The sequence below is a fragment of the Rissa tridactyla genome, chromosome 3, assembly GCF_028500815.1.
Source record: "Rissa tridactyla isolate bRisTri1 chromosome 3, bRisTri1.patW.cur.20221130, whole genome shotgun sequence".
Taxonomy (NCBI): domain Eukaryota; kingdom Metazoa; phylum Chordata; class Aves; order Charadriiformes; family Laridae; genus Rissa; species Rissa tridactyla.
The window spans coordinates 125,059,127-125,080,269 of NC_071468.1; the positions used below are offsets into that span (position 1 = coordinate 125,059,127).

At 44.4% G+C, this 21,143-nt stretch overlaps 2 protein-coding genes across 26 annotated transcripts in view; one reads left to right on the forward strand and one right to left on the reverse strand.

The window, feature by feature from the left end:
- HMBOX1 (homeobox containing 1) overlaps positions 1-1,640 on the reverse strand; it is a 130,757-nt gene extending 129,117 nt beyond the window's left edge. For all 20 annotated transcript variants that reach the window (XR_008465272.1, XM_054194276.1, XM_054194291.1 and 17 more), the window contains exon 1: positions 1,486-1,640. The gene's annotated coding sequence lies outside the window, so the exon portion shown is untranslated. The remainder of the gene's footprint in view (positions 1-1,485) is intronic.
- Positions 1,641-2,037: 397 nt separating this feature from the next.
- INTS9 (integrator complex subunit 9) overlaps positions 2,038-21,143 on the forward strand; it is a 73,482-nt gene continuing 54,376 nt past the window's right edge. For 4 of the 6 annotated variants that reach the window (XM_054194907.1, XM_054194910.1, XM_054194911.1 and 1 more), the window contains exons 1-6: positions 2,038-2,116; positions 6,207-6,334; positions 11,047-11,107; positions 13,585-13,647; positions 17,049-17,188; positions 18,834-18,920. In XM_054194907.1, coding sequence (XP_054050882.1) covers positions 2,108-2,116; positions 6,207-6,334; positions 11,047-11,107; positions 13,585-13,647; positions 17,049-17,188; positions 18,834-18,920 — 488 coding nt within the window. In that variant the 5' untranslated portion in view covers positions 2,038-2,107. Of the gene's footprint in view, positions 2,117-2,950; positions 2,971-3,833; positions 3,994-6,206; positions 6,335-11,046; positions 11,108-13,584; positions 13,648-17,048; positions 17,189-18,833; positions 18,921-21,143 lie in introns of those variants that run through there. The other 2 variants (XM_054194909.1, XM_054194908.1) reach the window with 2 other exon arrangements.

Consider the following 21,143-nt stretch of genomic DNA (forward strand, 5'->3'; position numbering starts at 1 on the left):
TCGCAAAGGAAAAAAATGCTTTCCGGAGAAGTGCTCTGCAAACATACCAAAAGACACTCTTAGAATAACTAAGAAAAAAAACAAAAACCAAACATCAGACAAAACTGAGGTTGAAGAACTCGGCTTGGTCTGTCTCGCGTGTGTATTTTGCACCTAAAAACCACTCGCCTGTTTTGTTTTAACCCCGAAGCACAGCAAAACAATTCAGCGGCATTCCCTGCCGCTTCCTCCAGCCGGTCCTGGGGTCAAACACGCTTGTTCTTCCGAGAAAAAAAAAGGATCCCAGGCACGGATACAACAGCATTTACCCCCTCCCTCCCCATCTCCTCTCAACAAGTACGAAATAAACAAGTCCATGCCACCCCACCCAAGCTCTCCTCGCACATTTTGGGAATGACTTCCCTCCGGGTCCTCCTCCTCCCCCACCCGTTCCCGTGTTAAAACTCTCCAGCAACAAGAAACCCTTCGGTTTCAACGCCTTTTGCCCTCCGCGAAAAAAAACCTCTCCTTTAAAGCCCCGGGAGCTGCACCACATCTCCCCCTCCTCGCAGCCTCCCCAAGCCCTGCCATCCAGCGGGGTTTGGGGCACCCCGTTCCCCCCCCCCCCCCCCCCCCATCACCTCCATGGGCACAAAGCACCGGGGATCCCCTAAAAAAGGCTCAGCCCCCCCACAAACACAGACTCCCCAGCCGGGGGGGAGCTCCCCGGCACAGCCCCGGCGAGGGGGGCTCGATGCTGGGCGCGATCCTCGGGGCGTACCGGGCTCCATCCCCGCCGGCTCGGAGCCTCCCTCCTCCGCCTTCCCCGGCCAAACTACCGCCGGGCCGGGCCGGGCCGGGGCAGCCCCCCCACCGGCTTCCCGGGGGTCCCGGGGACAGGGAGAGGAGCCCCCAGCCCCAAACTCAGCGGCTAACAAAACCGAAACACCACAACAAAAAACAGAATTAAAAATAAATGAAAATAAATAAGTAAAGCACCCACCCAGGCTGAGGGGCGCGAGTCCACCCGGGAGAGGGGTGGTAAAAAAAAAAATAAGAATAAATAAACAGCGGGAACAACGATGGAGGGCTCTTCCTTAAAACCCAGAGGCTGCCCTGCCCTCCCGCAGCCGCCTCCCGGGGACACCGTCCTCCTCCTCCTCCTCCCCCGATCCGGGGCGGGGAGGAGGGGGGGGATACGCGGAGCCCCCCAAAGCGGCGGCTTCAACTCGGGCTGAGGGGCTGCCCCTGCCCGCCCCCGGCCCCGGTTCCCCCCCACCCCCTTCCCCAACTCCCCCCTTCCCTCACGCACATCCCGCGCTGCGAGGAAACCCGCGTCTCCGGCTGGGCTCAACTCCCCGGCGGTGCCGGCTGAGGGGGGGACCCCCTTCCCGCTCCCACTCCCTCCCTCCAGCCCACCCACCCGCCCGCCCCCTCCCCTCACAAGCCCCGCTCTCCCCCCCTCCACCCCCGCCCGCCATTCCCTCCCTTCCTCCCCACACTCACCTCTGGGTGCTGGCGGCGCCTCCACCTCACCATGGAACGGCAGGAGCTGGGGGGGGTCCCCCCGCCCGCCCCCGCCCCAGCCTGAGGGGAGACGAAGGGGGGCGCGGAGGGACGAGAACAATGGCGGGGGGGAGAGGAAACCCCTCGGCCGCCGAGCCCCCCTCCCCAGCCCCCCCAGGAGAAGGGTCCCCCTCCCCGCCCGGCTCTGCTCCCGCCGCTCCCTCCTCCCCGCTCGCCCCCTCTTTTTTTTTTTTTTTTTTTTTTTTTGGCTCAATCACACCAGACTGACTGCCTTTGTCTGTCTGACAAGCGCCATGTTGATATCAACATCCAAGCTCCCACCTGCCGCCGCTGTGAGACCCTGGGACTTGTAGTTCCCCCCCTCCCCAGGGTGACGGGGAGAGCCGCCACGGCGGGACTACAACTCCCAGCATGCCTCGGCGTCGCGGCACGCCGGCGGGGCGCAGCGCGGGGGGCGGACTACAACTCCCGGCGTGCCCCGCGACATGACCTCATCCTGGGCGGAGGGGAAGCGGCGGGACTACAAATCCCATTATGCCCCGGGAGGCGGAGGGTTGTGGGGGGGTGCAGGATTGTCCCAGTAAATAGAGCCGGGTGAAGCATGAAGCTGGTGAGTGTGTGGGGTTGCGGTGGGAGGGATGGGGGCTTCGGCCTGACCCCCCCTCTCAGTGGCGGGAGGGGGCTTCCAGGATCGCCACGGGGCTGTGGGAGCCGCAGCCCCGCCGGCCCTGAGGGGAAACTGAGGCCCTGAGGGGGGCGGCCCTGGGGGAGGAGGCCACCCTTTTCCCCTCAGCCAGTAGCTCCCTGGCCTCCGTCCCCTCAGCCGGCAGCTCCCCGCCGACCGTAACGGTCGGCGGGGAGCTGCCGGCTGAGGGGACGGAGGCCAGGGCAAATGAGGGTTGACCACCGTCTGTGGGAAGGGGGCACAGGCCCGGGCAGGCTGCTGTCCTTAGGGCCCCCCCGCGGTGGGATTCAGGAGGAGGAGGAGGACGTGGAGGTGTTTCTCCGCCTTCCCACCCTTCTACACGAGTCTCTCCGTGGGCTGGAGCTACCCCATTGCACGTGTGACTTCTGCCGGGTCGCTGTCGGGATATTAATAAATCCCCGCGGTTCATCGTAAAATCGTTTCCCCTCGGCAGTCTGATGTTAATACGGTTAATTACTAATAAGAAAACCAGCCTGGAGTGGCTTTGTGGAGGGTGCGCTACGCTTCTGACAAATGTGTTGGTTCTGATCTAAAGGGAAGGTTATCAGAAAACACATTACCCCTATTATTGGTCTCCTCTCTAGAACTTCCTTTTCAATTATTTAAGTTTCCCAGCTGCTACTTTATTTTTCAGGAAGAGTTTCCCTGTTTGTGACAGAATGTGCTGCAATTCTTTGGAGGTGAAAACCAAAGCACCTTTCAAAATACCGGAGCATAACCTTTGATTTGTTTAACCTGAAGTTACACTGTTGTTAAATGTAAGATTGTCTCTCCGTTTTGAGACTAAGCAGTTTGTCTTGAGGAAGCTTCATAGAAGTGAACTTGGATTCTGGGCTTGCTTTGAGACTTCCAGTAAATCGCTATCCGTGGTGTAACTGTGTAAAATTAATTCCATAGGCAGGTGGCCGAAGAGCCTGATCCTGCGTCATCTTACATATGCAATTACGTCCCTCTGTGGGGATGAATACTACCAGTGGGACAAACTGTGCAAAGCTAAGCACTTATGGACGTGATCGTAGAGGCTAATACAATGCAGGGCAGGGGGAAAAGCAAACTAAGAAATCTTTAAATGAAGGCCATAGTGGAAATGCAGAGTTCTTTGTTATGTCTAGAGTCTTGCACAGGGGTAGAGAAAGGGAAGGAGAACACAAGCTGTCTGAAATCTGCATTGTGGCATTTTTAGACCCATGTACAAATTTGGAGACTGGGGATCATAAGACCAGATTCTTCATCTTTTAGTTGTCTGGAGATGTGGCTGAATTTCGGGGTTGTGGGAGGAGGAGTGGATGCTATTTCATTGTCTTTTCTCATCTATTTGGGTTGAATTTGGAAGAACGAGCGAGAGGTTCAGGCCTCCAGACCTGATTCAGAATACAGTGAAAATGTCACAAATTCAAATGTGCTTTGGTCCAGGCAACTCCAATTGCGAACTTCCCCCTAGATTTTATGCTAGCATGTGATATAATACTGGAAGAATGCACTGCAGTATTTGCTGCTTTCAGTTGGAATTCAAAGCAGTAGCTTTAACCTGCAAAATTTTGAATGTTTTGGAGCTGCTAGCATGAGACATCATCTCTTTTCTCTGTCACATTGCCATCCATGAGATCACCAGAGACGCTCCAAGCTGGCGAGCGCTCAGCATGAACCAGATGTCTGCTGAGAACCTGCCTCTATGGGGGCCTCAGTACCTGGAATTAGCCCCTCATCTTCATCAGTTTGTGCCCCACTCTGTCAACCTTTCATCCAATTTATAAAGCCTGACAAGAAAGTTGTGAGCTAAGGTGGGCTTATTGTGGGTCTTTTGTATGTTTAATGACTTTTTTACATGACTATTTTTTAATTAGGAGATGAGGCACCTAGTGTATTAGCTGCACCAGCCTTTAGCTGTAAGGAAATAAAGATGGAAGGAAACAAACCTAGAGCAAAAAGGACTTGCATTTTAGTCCAGTCAGTAATATTAGTGAATGGGATTTCTGGATCTGTTTTAAACAGTAAGGAGTATAAACTGGGTGGAAATTATCACATTTATAGTGTGTATAGAGACATACATAGTGCAAACACTTAGATTTTTTTGATTCCTAATCTGAAATTCTAACAGGCCCAGAAATGTCACCTGTGCAAATTGCTGTATAGCATATGAGTTGCCTTTTTTTTTCTTTTAAGTCATTTTACTTGAGTCTGATAGAAAAAGTCCATTGACTCCCAGGAATCCATTTACCACAGCATGACAGCCACAGATATAGATTATTTTAGATGCTTTTAAAGAAGAAAAAAGGAAGATTTTCCAGTTAGCTCGTAGATTTTAGGGTCACGATCCTATTCATGATTTTAAAAAAAGCAAGACAGTGTTTTGCTGATAAAAGTGGTGATATTTCATTGCCCTTTTTAATTACGGATAGTTTAAAGGTACAAAAATAGTTCAGATCTTATTTTTTCCTTTATTTCTTTCTGTTTACTTGAATTTATAGCTTCAGTTGTCAAAGTTCTGGTCTGGTGAGAGCTTAATTTCACATGCGTATTTTACATTGGTGAATAAAACAACTGAATTCCTTACTCGTATACTCACTTCTTTACCAGCTTGGCTTTTCACCTCTTTTTTGAAACTTTGCTAACAGCAGGCAAAATGTAATGTTGCTCCTTAATAATTAAGGCTTTGTGGATTTAAAACAAAAGTCTTTGTGATACTATTAATTTAATATTTGGGGCTTAGTAGCTTTTTAATATTTAAATATAATTTTAAACAGGTTTTTGATAAATGTATATAAATGGTTTCCTTGGGACTTGTTAATCCAGACAGTTGCAGTCCCATGTTAACATATTGTGAGCAGAGGTAGAAAATGAAATGAATAATCTACCTTCTTTCCACTTTGTAGCGTGAAGTATAGAAAGCAAGAATAAGGTATAAATGCATAAAAAAATTACTGAATCTGGTTTTAGTGCAGTGCATGGCCAACCAATTGATATTTTTCACCTTAATTGGCCAAAACTTGAATTTAAAACCTGAAGTTTGAGCACCTGAGCGTTGCTGTGCTGCCAGATGCCCAGACTTCGGAGATGCCAAAACTTACATCGGAGAAGTAAACTCTCCTATTCCTGCAATCCCTGAAGGACCATTGAATCCCTCATCAAAGAAGAGAAACCCTCAGGTGGAGGTGGACACCCTTTATTCAGACGTTTACCTTTCTAATCCCACATTTTAGAGCTGGCATTTTTATTCACTTCTGTTCTTATTCAAACCTTCAGCTGGCCTGTGCCTTGTTAAATGTTTGCCACTCTCCATAGAAGAGGTGACTGCATCTCAATGATGCTGAAGTGCCCCTGCACATAACCTGCTTACTGGCTCATTAAGCTTGCAAAGCATTTGGGATTTCTCAGTACACAAACCCTTCCATTCGGATATGGTTGTCCATTCCCTCGTGTTTCCTGTTTGCGTTTAGCAAGACAAAAAGCAGGTGAGAGCATGCCCCAGAGCTGCTGCGGTGCACTTGCACAGCCTCCTCTGCTGATCTGTGCCAAGCAGCCACGGAAGGTGCGGGCTGCACCTTACTGGGTTGTTCAGGCTGGTTTCTTAAGGAAATAAAACTTGTGTTCCTGCAGGGATTCTCTCCCTCCCTTTCCACCCCAAGCAATTTACAAATTTCCTAGCCAATTTCTGCCAAGTTTTGCCAGTAGGACTGAGTTTTAAAGAAACTGATTTTCTGTTGTTAGAAAAAGGAGATTCTACATGTGTCCTAAATTGGAAAGAGGACATATGCCATCCTCTCAACGCTTGTGATCAGAAAAATGGCTGAAGAAAATCTGCCTCTTAATACCCTGACATGGGGAAACCTCAATGAACACACGCAGCTGTGAGACACAGCTTCAGAGGAAATCAGGCTTTGTTCTGGTGTGCATGAAACTATGTGTTTAAAAATAAGGTTGGGGCGGGGGGGGGGGGCTCACTCCGTTGGTAAAGGTCATGAGTAAGTAACTCATCTTTGTGTTCTTCTTTCAGTACTGCCTGTCAGGACATCCAACCTTACCATGCAACGTACTCAAGTTCAAATCCACCACCATCATGTTGGATTGCGGACTGGATATGACGTCTACCCTCAATTTCCTCCCGATGCCACTTGTTCAGAGGTATGTACTGCGGCCTGTAAGCACTTAGTCTGTGTCTTCTTGGGTTGCAGTTGGAGTGCTCTGCATGAAATGGTGTATTGGAAGGAGGGAGGGGATGAGTACAAATGAACAGCATCATCTGATATCATAAATAGACTTTGTTCACTTAAAAATTCTCTTTATCAAAATAACGTCCTTTGGCTCAGTAGACGGAAGACATTTTATGGATTTATTGATTGGTTTTTCTAGATAATTTATTCTAAGCTTCAGTAAAGTATTGCTGCAACTGCTCAGCACAAGTGAGGTCACATATCTGTCATCTTTCTGGCTTCTTCATGCAAGATGAGATAAATGGGTAACTGAGATGGAGCGCGTGGAGCCCAGCAAGTACAGTTTAACCACTGTCTTCTCAGGCTGTTCTTCAGAGCATGGGCTAATGCAAAGAAAAATAGCACTTAACAGTCCTTGTTAGTTGACTTGATGGCATAGTTGTTCCCTTTTAAAAATTAAATAAATAAAAGCGCATTGCAGCTGGGCACAGGAATGGGATGGCAGTGAAATTAGAGTATAGAGGAGAATCCTGAGATCAAGACTCCCCCTTCTATGCCCTAACTACAAAATCATATTTTCCCAGGTTTTTATGTGAATTTGGATATTCAGTTGGGGTGACTTATGTCTTGCGTAAATGGAATAAATTACAAAAATGAGGGATAGGGAAGGTGGGAATGAGTAACTCTTGGTGATGGGAGGCAGCAGAAGTTTTCACAAAAACTATTTAGTAACTTTGATCCACGAGGAAACAAGTGAGGAACATTCTGGGTTTAAGGAAGGCTTGATTGAGAGGAGGAGAATATGATTAGGAAAGGGAGTTTCCTGAGGGACCTAGTGAGGTTAAAGCAGTTTGTCCAGCACTTCCTATGATTTAGGGGTTTTTTGCAGAGGAAAAGAATAGATAATGTATGCATTGTTCTGCAAGAACGTGGAGTTCAAGATCTGCTGTAAAGTAGGCAACAGAGGCCTTAATATGGATCAGTGTGATAGTTCCAATTTTTGTTCCATTCCATAATGCAATTGCTAACTACAACATTTAGGGGCAGTAGTAGATTTTGAAGGCATCCAGAAAATTTGGGAAATACAGGTAGAGACAGAATTGCCTTGTGTTTGCTTTCTCCCACCCCCCAAAGAAAAAAAAGGAAATTGAGAGAGGAACAAGTAGCAAAATTAGGTGAGTGAACAAAGGCTTAAGAGGTTCTTTAGAACTGCAGGCAGGCATCAACGCTCCCCGGGGATATGCCAGCTTTGTCTGTGGGAACGAACAGCCAAATTGCAGGTCACAACCTGGAATTCCCCAAGTACCTCCAGAACGTCTGCACTAAAATGACTCAAACTCAATAAGAAAGGAGGTCAGATTTGACCCCTGATGGCCCAGTGGAATTGGAGCAAACAGTTGGATTTAAATCCAATCAATCTTGTCGGTAAGGTGATTGAACACCCCTTACAGCAAGGATTGTCCTAAGCATGTGGACTTGGGCAAGTAATTGATCTCTTCAGTACTCTACAAAACTGCAGGGAGTTGTGGAAATGAGTTAAAAACTTGAGGAAGAATGTGGCTGCCACTAAAAAGTCCTTATCTCTCTATAGTATTCATAGTTCTATCATTACATATCAGGTCTCCATTACCATAATGTCTAAATACCTCTGAAATTGAAATGTGTATTATCAACATAACGTGGCCAGGTGATAGAGAGCTGACATTATCATCAGTTTCCAGGTGAGAGACTACAAAAAGGACTGTCTGCCAGAGGTCTTGCTTGAGGCATGTGGCAGTGCCTGTCAGACATGAGGTTATTACCAGCTGTGTGTCCTCTTCAGAACCACATGTGCTGCTTTGCAGCTAGGCTGAGATGGACATACATGAAACCTTGAACGCAGAGGAGCTGTGCTTCTCTCTGCTGTCTTTAAACCAGAAGTCCCCAAAGTATGATCCATGAACCAGCTGGGTTCTGCTAGTCTCAGTCTGTGGTCTGCAAAGGTGCCCTAATTTTTACCTCTGTGGAGCATAAAGGTATGATGTTACAAAGGACCTTTGCTATGCAGCTAAATCCTGTGTCATACCTGGCATGGGACCCTCCTTGAGCAAACATTTTGAGAGCCTGTGCTTTAATCTGTAAGAGAGGAAAGTGGTGTAGTGTTTGTGTCTTTAAAGGGACTGGACATTTTTTAGAGTTCTTTGCTCTTCAAAAAAAGCCTGTCAAAAGGTATTTAGATTCCACCTTGTCCTGGAAGCGGCAGTCCTTGTTCACACTAACCCATGGAGCATGTACAAAGTACCTGCAGTTGCAATACTTTATGCCAGTTCACGTACTTTAAAGGAGGTTTGTCAACTGGAATTTTCTCCCCTGTACCAAAGTCAAATGCAAAACGGTAAAATGAACATGTGGGAAGCTCTTAACCTTTCCTGTCTAGCCATGACACACTTGCTCACATTATTTATGGGACAGTTCTAGCTATTTTGGATTAATCAATCACTCTATTACAATGTCAAAACTATGTCGTCAGGAACTGTGTTACTTCTTGCCTTCAAGGTAAAGAGTCCTTTCTGTCCTGTGTTGCTTATTCCACTTTCACCCATACACAAGACCTATCTGCTAATTTTGCCTCTCTTGACAAGACTATACTCTTCAGTGGATGCCAGGTTAACTACAAGTCAATAGTGCTCTTTCATCATGAATAAAGCAAACCGCGTACTAGGCTAAATTAGGGGGAGTAGGGCAAGCATATCAAGGAAAGTTTATTCCGCTCTGCCTTGTGCTGGTGAAACCATAAATGGATCCAGGTTTGGATTTCCGATTGAAGAGAGGTGCCAAGAAACTGTAGAAAAGTGTTCAGGGGGCTCCAAGATGGTCAAGGTCCGGAGCCCATGACTACCTGGAGAGGCTGAGGCAGCTGGGCTTTGAGGCTAGACATAGCGCTAATAGCCACCCACATCTACTTCTAAAGAAGTTACAAAGACAGCAGGAGCCAAACTCATTTCAACAGTGGGAGACAAAATATGGGGCTAATGGCCGCAAATTGTGTCTTGAGAGGCTCAGGTTGGACGTTAGCCTCCCAGCGATGAATTTTTTCTTAGCGCTTTCACCCATCCCCAGAGAGGCTCTAGAATGTTGTGCTCCAGGGGTTTGCAGGACACAGCTAGACAAAGCTGTGGCTGACCTGATCTCATGCTGACTTTGAGACATTGGACTACAGACCTCCAGATGTCCATTCCAACCAAGGTTTCGGTACTCTCCTTCCTTATCTGTCAAAGTTGTTGCGTATCATATAACATGGTTTGTTCTTGCTTTTTCCCTGCTTTTTCCATAGCGCTTTTAGTCCCTGTGCACCAATTCTATTCAGCCCCTTCAGTCTCCAAAATACTGCTCTTAAATTGTGCTTTTGAATGTGTCAGTGGAGAGTACATTTAACCACCTCACCTTTTCCATCATCAGACTTAGTCTTTATCCTCAAAAGAGGGCTGCACTTCTCAATGACGCATCCTTCTGCTCTCATCTCTTACCTTCTGTCTTCACTCCTTGAGTCTTAGATTTTCCCGTTTTCCTTCCTTGTGACTTTCTGGAGTGCCAGTTAGGATTTGTTCTTTTACATTGATGTTAGTCGGAACACAGCATTCCTCTGAGCCCTTGAATCACTTCCTATTTTCAAGAACTTAAATTTGAAAGCCCTTACAGCACGTAAGCATGCCTGTCTGTAGAGCTTAGGGCACAACACTTGCAGAATTCATTACAACCAAGTTCTAGAGTTCTTTCTCCAAATTTGAGGTTGTTGCGGGGATTGATTCCAGGTGGGTTCGATTCTCTTGTCTCCTCAACTTTTTCTTTTTTGGATTTCTGTAGATATGCTTGAATCTGGGCAGACAGTGGTTTTAGAACTAACTTACAGGCTCACACAAAAATCAAATGTCACTGTGAAGTATGAATAAGTCTCTCACGGTAGCAAGAAATGCTGCAGCAGTTACTACTGTAAACTCAGGATTATGATGTCCACCTTGAAGTTTATTTGCATTTGAAACAATTAAAAAAGGAGGCCCTGCTGTTGCTGATTGGTACCAGAACTGCCAGCTTAAAACATGCAGTTCACAGCAAAACCTCCTTGCCCCAGTGTCCTTCCAACACAGGTAAATGCACTGTACGGCTCTTGGTGTGGGTCTTCAGGGTGAGACCTGAGCATGAAACCATGGTGTATGTGGATATAAAATCACGACCTCTGTGTCTATAAATGACTCAGTCCAGAGCATTGGTCTTTCCCTGCTGTTACTAATGAGGGTATTTGTCTGTCGTCTCCTGTCCCAGAGCAGTTTTATGGTGCTTTTGTATTGTTTCAGGCATAGAGTTTCTTGCTGCCCTAACTTCTGTTTATACAGCCAGTTTAACCACACGGCAACACAAGCAGCACTGAGCCTTTTTGAAATTCTCACTGTAAATGACTAAATTCAAACTCCCTGCATGTGTCGTCCTCTTATTCTTTTTACTTATAAGTGTCATAATCATGATTTGTAAAAGTCATTTCAGTGAACACTTAAACACAGTGAAACTGTCTGTCTGTTTTATTGAGATTGTTAGTTCCCTGAGACAGAAATCGTGTTCTCTTACTGTATGACACCAAATAGAAGGTCTATCCTTAGTTGCTGATAATGATATAATTCATATTGCAATAATTTTTTTCTCTTTCTGCAGCCCCAGGCTGTCCAAGCTTCCTGGTTGGGTTTTGAAAGATGGAAGCACTTTTCTGGACAAGGTACTATACTGATGGTTAGAATTTTCTTGCCGTGCAAAAAGCTACCTGACAGGTTAGGAGCTTCCACTGCAGCAACAATACTTCCATGCTGACTCATCGCAAAGGTTTCTCTGTGTACCCTTACCAGCCATGATGTCCTTGTAGAGCAGAACGTTTTGAAACAAAATGCTAATAGCAACTCTGAGGCTTTCAGTCTTCAGAGGTAGCCTAGCTTTTTAAAAAATCCTCTTAAAATGCAGAAATCGTCACTATGAATATTTTCTATTTCATGGAGCTCCATAAATAATAGTGCTTTGCCTTCTTAGAGTGCCTTTTATTCAACAGTCTCACTTTTCTGACAATAAAGCTTCATAGCATGCTTATAAATGAAGTTGGTATTGTACCCTTTTTTTAGGCAGGAGAACTATGAGAAAGTGAATGGTTTACCCACGGGAGGTCTCTTATAGAGGAAAAGCATGTCTTTGGCCTCTGAAATCAACATGTGTTCTGCTGCTGGACATAGCGGGGAGGATATTATCTCCAGCCTCCTAATTCTAAGACACAGGACTTACTCAGCTACATGAGAGACACAGAATTTTCTTTTTTCCCCCCTTTTCATTACATTAGTTTTGTAGGCGAAATTTATCTGGGGCTTCAACCAAAACTAGGCACTGCAGCATCCAGCTTAATCTGCCATAGGAGAACAATGAACACAAAAATATGTCAGATGTTAGTAAAATAGGCAGATACATTTCAAATGTGTGCAGCGATAGGTATCAGTAGAGAAAATGCTGTTTTAATAGACTGTTCTCTGACTATGTGAACATTAAAGGAAAACAGTAATAATAGTTGCTTTTGTAGGGGACTTTGAGGTGGACAGAATGGATTGATCTGATTTTTCCAGGCAAGGGAGCTGAAGATCATAGATTAAAGACCTGATTTTTCTTCTCATTGGAGACAAAAGAAACTGTATAGGCAGCATTTCTGTTAGTAAAATAGTAACAACTCTATTCAAAGCACATGCTAACCGGCAGTCACAGAGCTACAGAGGCTCAGTGACAGGAATGGAGCTGCCCAGTTTGAATTCCCTGGAATTTATTTCTCTTGTACCCCAGCCTTGGTCTCAGAGCTTTGGGATCCATTCTGTCCAAAGAATATATATTTTTATATGTGATGTATTTACATTTCTGCGGTACTGCTGCTGCAGTATGTGCTCAGGAGAAATCTTCAAACTCACACAGCGCTGATGGAAATCATGTTAAAAATTCAAAGGCAGCATCTCTTACCTTCACCTTGACCATTGTAACTGCTTGGAATGGTAAATTCTTTGACCCATGCTGGAAAAAGGCAAGGGAAGGAGTCAAAGGGGGATGTTTTATCATGTCGGGTGGACATTCCTGTTATAGCACTCTCTGGATGACAGTTATAAAACTTACGTCCTGGAGAGGCATTGAAATTTGCTGCGATCTAGTTTTAATCATTTTGAACTCCCTTGAGATGAGGTTAGGAGACTTCTGCCACTAGATGTAATTGCTCATTCGTTATTAGTTGGCAGGTGCACTGTAATTATTAAGAATTGGATTCAATCTTTAATTCTGACAGTCTGAAGCTGGCTGAGACCACTCGCTTTGGGACAAGCAAGAGAAGCATCCACGAGAGAAGGCAGAGTGGGTGACACGTAGCCTGTGAGGTGTATTAGAACTAGAGTTGGGAATATTTTTGTTCCATACATAATCCTGAAGAATGTGACTTTTCATGTGACAAAGATTTCTGATGTCAGCCTTGAAAAAAGAGGAAGAAAACAGAGAACTAGAAATCCAGCAGAGATAAATCTAACAAAAAGTGCCACGTGGAGCTTAGATCCCCAAAAGTTGTTTCATCAAATGCTCTAACGCAGGGACTAAAAATTGTATTCTGCTCCTAATAAGACAGAAAAAGTTTGATGTTATTGGGAACCAAAACTAAATTCCAAACTTGTAAGACAGCCAGGGCACTATGAAGGTGCTATGCACACCTTCCAGGTCTGGAGAGCAGCAGTTCCGGGAAGACTGCTCTTAATGACCCACTTTTCAGTTCATACTTTACTTCTGATTCTGATAGACAAAGTCAACTTGCATTGTTAGAGATTTCCCAGCCAACACATCTGCAGTTGGAAGAGCAGAGAAAACACAGCTTCCTAGGACAGCACCTCCTTCATGGCCCCAGCAAAACAGCCAGTGGTTACCAGGGTCCCTTTCCCAACCTACCAGAGTGCCGTCTCTGTTCCTCCAAACGAGGATCTGAGCCCTTGAAGCAGCAGCATCTCGCATGAAAGCAATTTCAGCAGATCTGCTTACAGCAAATTGTATCTAGAAGGGGGATAAACATAATGTAGTAATGGGCTGGAAATTGAAATTACCTGTGATAAAGAAAAGCTTTTGAAAGTGCAAAATCTGCTGCATTTGAGTAATATTGTGTTGTATTTTTGTGTCTTCTCTGGTGATACGCTTTTCTTACAGGAACTAAAGGAGTGCACTGGCCATGTGTTTGTAGACTCTGTGCCCGAGTTCTGTTTGCCAGAGGTGAGTTTGTTCAAAGCCGTCCTGAAAAATCTGCCTCCATTCAATCATGTGGAAGAACTTGCTAAGTAATTATTATCAGATTCATGCTAATGTATTACTACTCAGTAAATAATACTACAAAAACCTCTGTGTTGTTAAGGTGCCTCTAGTATCTATGACACTGGAAAGAGGATGGAAACAGCCCCTTTCAACAATGGTTTGGGTAGATCTGGAAGGTCTCCTTGAGCAGATCGATATCTCACAGAAGAATAAGACTTGACTGTCCCTTTTTATGGGCCTTCCAAAGACAATATAACTGAGCTGGACTCGATTATGACAGGATACATGTGCTGATGTAGATAAGGGCAGTGAATGAAGACAAGGAAAGCTGCTTGTCTCTAACCACAGATGCATGACCTGCCTGGTGGAGCTCCCCTGGGGAGCCGACCGTGTGGTTAAACCACCGTTTGATTCTGCTGGGCTGCAGTCAGATGTGCTGCTCTGCCGGCGGCAAATTTAGGTTACAAAGTTTTGCTGCCTTGTTAGCTATTCATCACTGCCTCTTTGAGGGAAGAACTGTACCTTCACATCCACTGACATAACTGCAAGTGGCTGCTTCTCAAGCTGTTTTTTTCAAGAATACCTGGGTTTAAAAAAAAAAAAAAGAATGCAAGACTATTGAAAATGTTTGAATTAACTGGGCTTACCTGACTGATCAGATTAACCGTGTGTGTAGGAGAGCTGAAGAACTAAAATGCTGAGCAGTGGTGGGGGTGAATGATGGGGAATAGTCTGGGAATAGTATCCTCTTTCCTCAGCTGTGATAACATCGGTTCTTTCATGTTGGGATGTTTTCTCTGTTTTTCAAAGACAGAGACGATTGCTTTTGGGCAGCGATTTTTTTTTTTTTTTTTTTTTTTTTTTTTCCTTTCTGCCTGACCTTGTTGACAGGAAGTACAAAACACTCCTGGAAGGTTGTTGTCATGTTGCTGGGGTTCTGGCAATAGTGTTTCTGTCAGTTGATTCCATAAAACTCACCTCTTGCAGCTTCTGACTCTAGTCATCTTGATTCTTCAAAGCAAGTTGGCAGCTCTGGTATTGTTTTGGCGAGTGATATCAACACTTGCTTGTTTTCCCCAACAGGAATGGATATAATCCAATCACCAAAAAAAACCCCTAATAATTCTGGGTTCTTGTGTGCTTTCTGGATACTGTGCTGTGGAAGGGAGGGATGTAGGAAGCATCTGTAAGCCTAGAAAGTGCCGTTATGTCCCAGATCTTGGGAAGAATGGAATTTATGTTCTGGATTCCCTTTGGAATTGAGGCCATGCACCGGAATGATCATCTGCTGGGGTTTAGGGTGTTTCAGCTAGGCTTTCTGGTTACTTTGTTGGGCTGGAAAATACCCACATTTGTAGCTCTAAATATGACTGATGGGGAGTTGCCACTTCATTATGTTTCTGTCGTCACTGAATCTAACTAACTCTGTTTTCCAGCAGTCCGTGTTACGACTAGAAGACAGCAACCAACTGCGCATGTCACCATTGCAGGGACTTTAAAAATGGCCTCTCACATGCTTTGGTTCCCAAAGTTCCAACAGATGCCAAGTCTCCTCTGCAAGCATGAGGAACAGATCTGCTAGTGATACACAGCTCGCATCTCTGGCTTCACAGGCTCCCCTGTCTGGGGGAGAGTTCAGATGTCACGGCAGAGTAGAAAAGTTGCTGGTGTTTGGCAGCACAGTATAAGAAGGAGCTTGTGTGAAAGAGGCTTCGTCTTTTTCTTTGTCTCCTTCCACGTCACTTCTTTTGAAGAAACTAGTCTGCAAAAGCAGTTAGTTTGAGAATCACAGTATCACTTCCAGGAACACCATTGCCAAAGGAAGCCAAGTTTTGAATGTAATCCAGAAGCCACAAGGTGATAAAAGGCTGTCTCAGCAGCAGAGTACACTTCCACATGTCAGAGTGCAGGGTGCAGCCCTCTCTTTGCTTGGCAACCTTCTGGTCTCTCTCACTTCATGTTCACGAAACCTTTTTAAACCTCTTCAGTTCATAGGAACCTTTAGTGAGATTGCCGCGAGTCCCAGGGAAGATTTTACTTTGTTTTGGTTTTGACACCCTTTTCATCCTATTTGTAAATGTTTCTAGGATGCTGAGATGTGGGATGCTTAAGCTTGGAAAGTGGTAGTCTGGATGCTCCTGATGGCTCACTGGGCTGGGGTTCAGCTCAGGGCTGAGCCCTGAATTTGATCCTGATTCTGAGTCCCCATTTGATTCCGTATGGTCTGAACAGAGCTGAAAACCAAGCCATGAAGCACCAGCTTGGTAGGAGCAGGTGTCAGCAGCCTCTTTGATCCCGCGTAGTGAGTGTATTTCTGCCTGGCAAGCTTAGTAGATAAAAGGGTGCCCTGTCATGAATCCGAGGATGGTGTTTCACCTACTGTACTCAGCTTGGAGATCATGCCTCCAACATTAGCTGTGATCATGGATTGAAACCATGAACGCTTAGCTGTGAGTTAAGCAGCTTGTCACCAGAGCACTGTGTCAGCCCTCTGAAAAGCCGAGTGACCTACTTTCTTGCCTTTTTTATTCAAATTGCTGGACCAAGCCTTGTAATCAGATAATATGTGCTTGATGAGTGTTGAATTCCATTAGCTGCTCTATAATAACTGAGTTAGAGGTCATATATCTTGTAAATTTCTGACTTGACACCATTTGTGTTATAGCATTACCAGTAAATATTTCTAATTAAAATTCCTTTAACAATGTGTGAAATCTTCTTTCATTCTCTGAGCTGCTGTCTTAACTGTCACATCAAAACAAATTGGACCCACCCGTCTGTTTTGTTGTATCCTATGAATGAACTTAATCTCCTGCTGTAGAAAATGTGAATGATAAAGATGCCAAGCATTTAGTTTGGGAAAATATGAGAATTATTTTAAGCGCATGAATAAATACAATCTATGTTCATCTCTCTCACTGACCTGGGGTATGGTACCATGCGTCACATCAAAAATAGGAGACACCCTGCTAAATGGCTACTACAGAAGTTTTGGTGTCTGTGTAGTGTTCCTCCCTAAGGAAGCGCGCACATCAGTTCTTTGATACAAGTGTAATCATCGTGCCTCTCTTAACGGCAGCCATTTCATTACATGAAAGACAGAGAAACCTGGCACACAGTTTCCTTTTCAGATTTGAGAAGGAAATCTTTTTAGGGGAGTTCTTAAATAAGTATTGTTAATTTAAAGGAAACATTAATCTTTGCAACAGCTGAGACATGCCCCCCCCCCATTTCTTTTTGTAAACCGATTACATTCCTGCAGTATAAAGTTTTAAGAAAAAAAAAGAACAAGAAGTTTTTCTGACGTTGCTTAAACTGCATGAAAGGGTTACATGTTGCTTATCTCTTTCCTCTGTTTTCAGACTGAGCTGCTTGACCTCTCCACGGTAGATGTAATCTTGATCTCCAACTATCACTGCATGATGGCATTGCCCTATATCACAGAGTACACGGGATTCACTGGAACAGTCTATGCCACCGAGCCCACTGTTCAAATTGGCAGGTAAAAACCCCTTAATATTCTCTACTCCTCTTTCATCACTGCTAAGGAAAAGGTGCAAAGGACAATATGGGTAAAGGAGTGGTGTCTAATGTTCCAAAGAGGCTCTTAGGCAGTAGCTGAACGTCAGCCAAGTCCTTAGTGCTGCAAATGTGTTAACTCAATGTTTCCCAACCTCTGGAACCATCTGCCTTCAACATTTACAGCAGATGCTTTGTGTTGGTCCACGCAGTAGGTGTGGGATAGTAGATCTTGAGTGGCCTGAGACACCTTGAGCAGCAATTACCGTATAGTCAACTTCAAACCTTCAAAAACCATGAATCAGAGATCTCTCCTGCTCTTCTCTGCTCCCCTTAAACAGAAGAGGAATCACCAATCTTTTCAACAATAAATGACTTTAAGATTTTTGCCTTGTAGTTTTTCAGCATTTGAAATTCATATAACCACATTTTGCTCCACACCATGGAAGGGAATTTAAGCTGGCTGCATCTCAGATGACAGTTGAGATACATAAGCTCTGAAATCCAAGGAGAAGCACTAAGAAAAACAGCAGAAATATGAGATTTGAAGTAGAAAATGTAAGGCCTGACAGTGCAGTCAAAAACTTAATAGTTGGTCACCAAATCTGGTAGTCTTTTCTTACAAAGTTGTCTGTTGATTGGAGAAATCAATACCAAAGGCTGCAGGTTTGGCCCTCGATGAAGTCTAACTGGACTTGTGCTGGGTGTATCTCTCATGCAGAAAAGCAGCCATGTTCAATAATGAGAAAGCAGATTAGGCCATGGTATCTGAACTACTCTGTAAGCACTTCAGGGCAGGAATCTCTCTCTATTAGAGGTCCTGTGCAAACTTTCCATGCCAGAGTAATTCTCCCTTTGTGTAAAAACAAACAGAAACTGAAGGCCCTTGTAGGAGAAAAGAATGGTATAAATATGAACTGGTAGTAGACCTCTGGGGTATTGCTCGCCCATAGCTGAAGATAAAAAGCATAGTCTTGTTGGAGAGTATACTGGTGTGGTTCTCCCTACCCCAAGTAACGCCAGATGCCATTTTTCTGCAGTTCCATCTGTCGCTTCCTACCTTCAAGGGAAAGCATGCATACGATTACAAATGCTGTTTAATTTGGGGCAGTGAAATCTACAGTGCCAGTTTTTAATGCCTGACGTATTTTTCTGTCTCAAGTGCTGTATTGTGCATTTGTACGTGAGGAGAGTTCACACTGACAATGTGCTTGGCTTCTTTAAGTGATAAAGAGGCATCATCTAACGAGATTTCATCATATATTTTGTCTCATTCCATATGACAAGCAGTCAGTAATGAAGAAATCATCTTGCGCAGTAGGAGAGAGATTTGGGAGTTCCTCTTGTCCTGCCACTTTCCAAATAACTCATAACCCAGTGGGCCAGATCCTCTGCTGTCGCAACCAGGCAGACAGAATCAGACTAGCTTGAGCTTGGAACACTCCGATGGTGGAGAAATGGGGATAGTACTGCTGAGCAGTAATTGCTGCGATGCCTCTGTGGGAAGAACCCCTCTTTAAAACTGCCTAATAGTGTTACAATTTGTGTGATATTTTGGAAACATTTGGGACAAAGTTCTCTCCTCTGTGAAAGGCTGCCATGCTAATTTAGTTATGATGTCTTTTCAGACTTCTCATGGAAGAACTGGTGAATTCCATTGAACGTGTGCCAAAGGCTCAGTCTGCCTCCATGTGGAAGAACAAGGAGGTACAGAGGTAAGGAGCAAGCCACCGGGAAAGGGCTGACTCTCCTAAAACTCTAACCGACGTTTAGAATTCACTGTAATGATGGGTCAGCTGCCACCATTTGAGATTTGTTGTTACCATTAAGCAGAAAAAAAAGCCTAAGAGGTTTAAAGCTGTGACTCCTTGGGTCGGTTCTTTCTTTAATTGTTTGCAAATTGTTGGTCTTCCAAACAACCACACAAGTTTGGTTCTTGGAGGGAGACTTGGTAACACAAAAGTCTCCCCTGATCTCCTCTCACATAGTTCAGCTCCACGATGGTAGATAAAACCAGCAGATTTTTGTATTGACATCATTAAAAGTTGTTGAAATTAGCAAGCGATTTAAACTTGATCATATTGTGTTGGAATAATCCTAATTTTAAATTATATTTACATTCATGTTTGCTGAAATGCTAAGAAAGTCAAGACACAACTGTTGGAAGTCACTGGTGACCAACCACAGAGCAGTGCTACCTTTCTTCCCAGGTCCGCAGCCTCTTTTATACTTGGATGACAGAGGTGGTTTTTTGCTTTCTTTCAAAGCTTAGCAACAAATTGAAATTAGAATAAAAAAGGTTAGTTAGAAACTCCGTGTCCATTATTTCATCTATACGTAAAAACAAGGTGCTCAAAATTGAGTTCTTCTAAACTTTTGAAAGCTTTGAAATCTAAAAATTTTCCATACAGTTTATAATTGCAGATAATGTTTGCTTTCAAAATAAAAACAACTTTAGGTGCACAACGTGTTCTACGGAGGAGACAGTTTAGTTTTTAGCACATATTAAAGATAAGGCTGGTTAATTAGAAAGTTATTTTTAAAAGCTACTTTGTGCATTTTAAATTGATCTCCCATTTTCTATTCCTCATTATTGACGTGGCTTGATTTAAAAGTTTACTAAAAATGATTTATTTCATACATTATAAAAGTAGTCTTGACATTTCCCAATATCACAAAGCAAAGAAATTAAAAATCCAAATTAACATATGTTTATCTATATATTGTACTCCCCTGCTGAGCACAGGAGTAGTCTTATCTCAGCACTGTAACTCTCACTCTTCTGAAGAACGCAAGTAAAACACAGATGTAAAGCAAAAGCAAAGACAATAAAGTTGATCAGGATTGTGTGCTGGTTGATATATACTCTCATCAGAATAGTGATTTTTTTTTAAATTTTGGAGTCCGCTGGCCTGACCAGAACCATTCGCGAAGCTCGCAGTGATGTGAAGAGAGGACTGGAGCCATTATTCTCATCACACTACTGCATGTGTTTTGTATGCATGAGCATGTATATCTTGGAGCTCATTTAATGTCACTTTCCTAGTGGTCGTATTTTAGAAAAAGTGCTGTCTAGCACTTTGTGTGCTGTTGACTATTCCGGAGGCGAACACAGAGATGTGATCTTTGTTCTGATTCAACTGCTATAAAAGGCTAGAGTCTTCTTGTTGGAGCGGTGTTTAAAATGTGCTTTTCTGTCTTATATTGCTTGGGAAGTATCGTAACATTGACACTTCCTCCTTGGTGCTGTCATGTAGCTGTTGTGGGGTACCAAGGGAGGTAGGAGGAAGGTATAAGAGCCCACCTCTGAGGATAGACAGGACCAACCCTTCTGTCGCACTTACAAGACCTCTGTAGAGCACAGAGAACCGCCACAATTTCGTGTGTTGTTGGGAACCTTCATCAGATGGCAGCTCCCTCAACTTTCTCAAGGAAAATGCACGCCTTGCCCAAACATGAGATAGAGCAAAGAAATGCTCTGCTAGTGGGGAGAGCAAAACAGAACTAGTAGCCCTGCAGCTATTTAGTACCGCAAGTCTGCGTATCCTAAACTCTGCCTGGAGGCTGGTACGAACCAGTGTTGTCTGTGAGCTGGAAGAGGGGGACAAATCTAAACTCCTTTTCCAACTGTGCCCACCTATGCTCTGAGTTCCCCCCTTCAGCTCCCTACGCTTCTGTAAAATGGAGCTCCTTTCCACCATAGAGGGTATACGGGGACTTAATTAATGTTTGCAAAGTGTTTTGAGATTCCTGGTGACAAGTGTCATGCAAGCGTGAATGGAACTGATTATTACAGCATGTGAGCAAACATCTACTGATCCACAAATTAACACCTGGCTAATAGCACATGCAGGGTTGGACTGACATCCGTTATTTAAGAAAACGTGATCCTTGGTGAATTTTTTTTTAATACATGGCTGTTGCTAGAACAGAATACT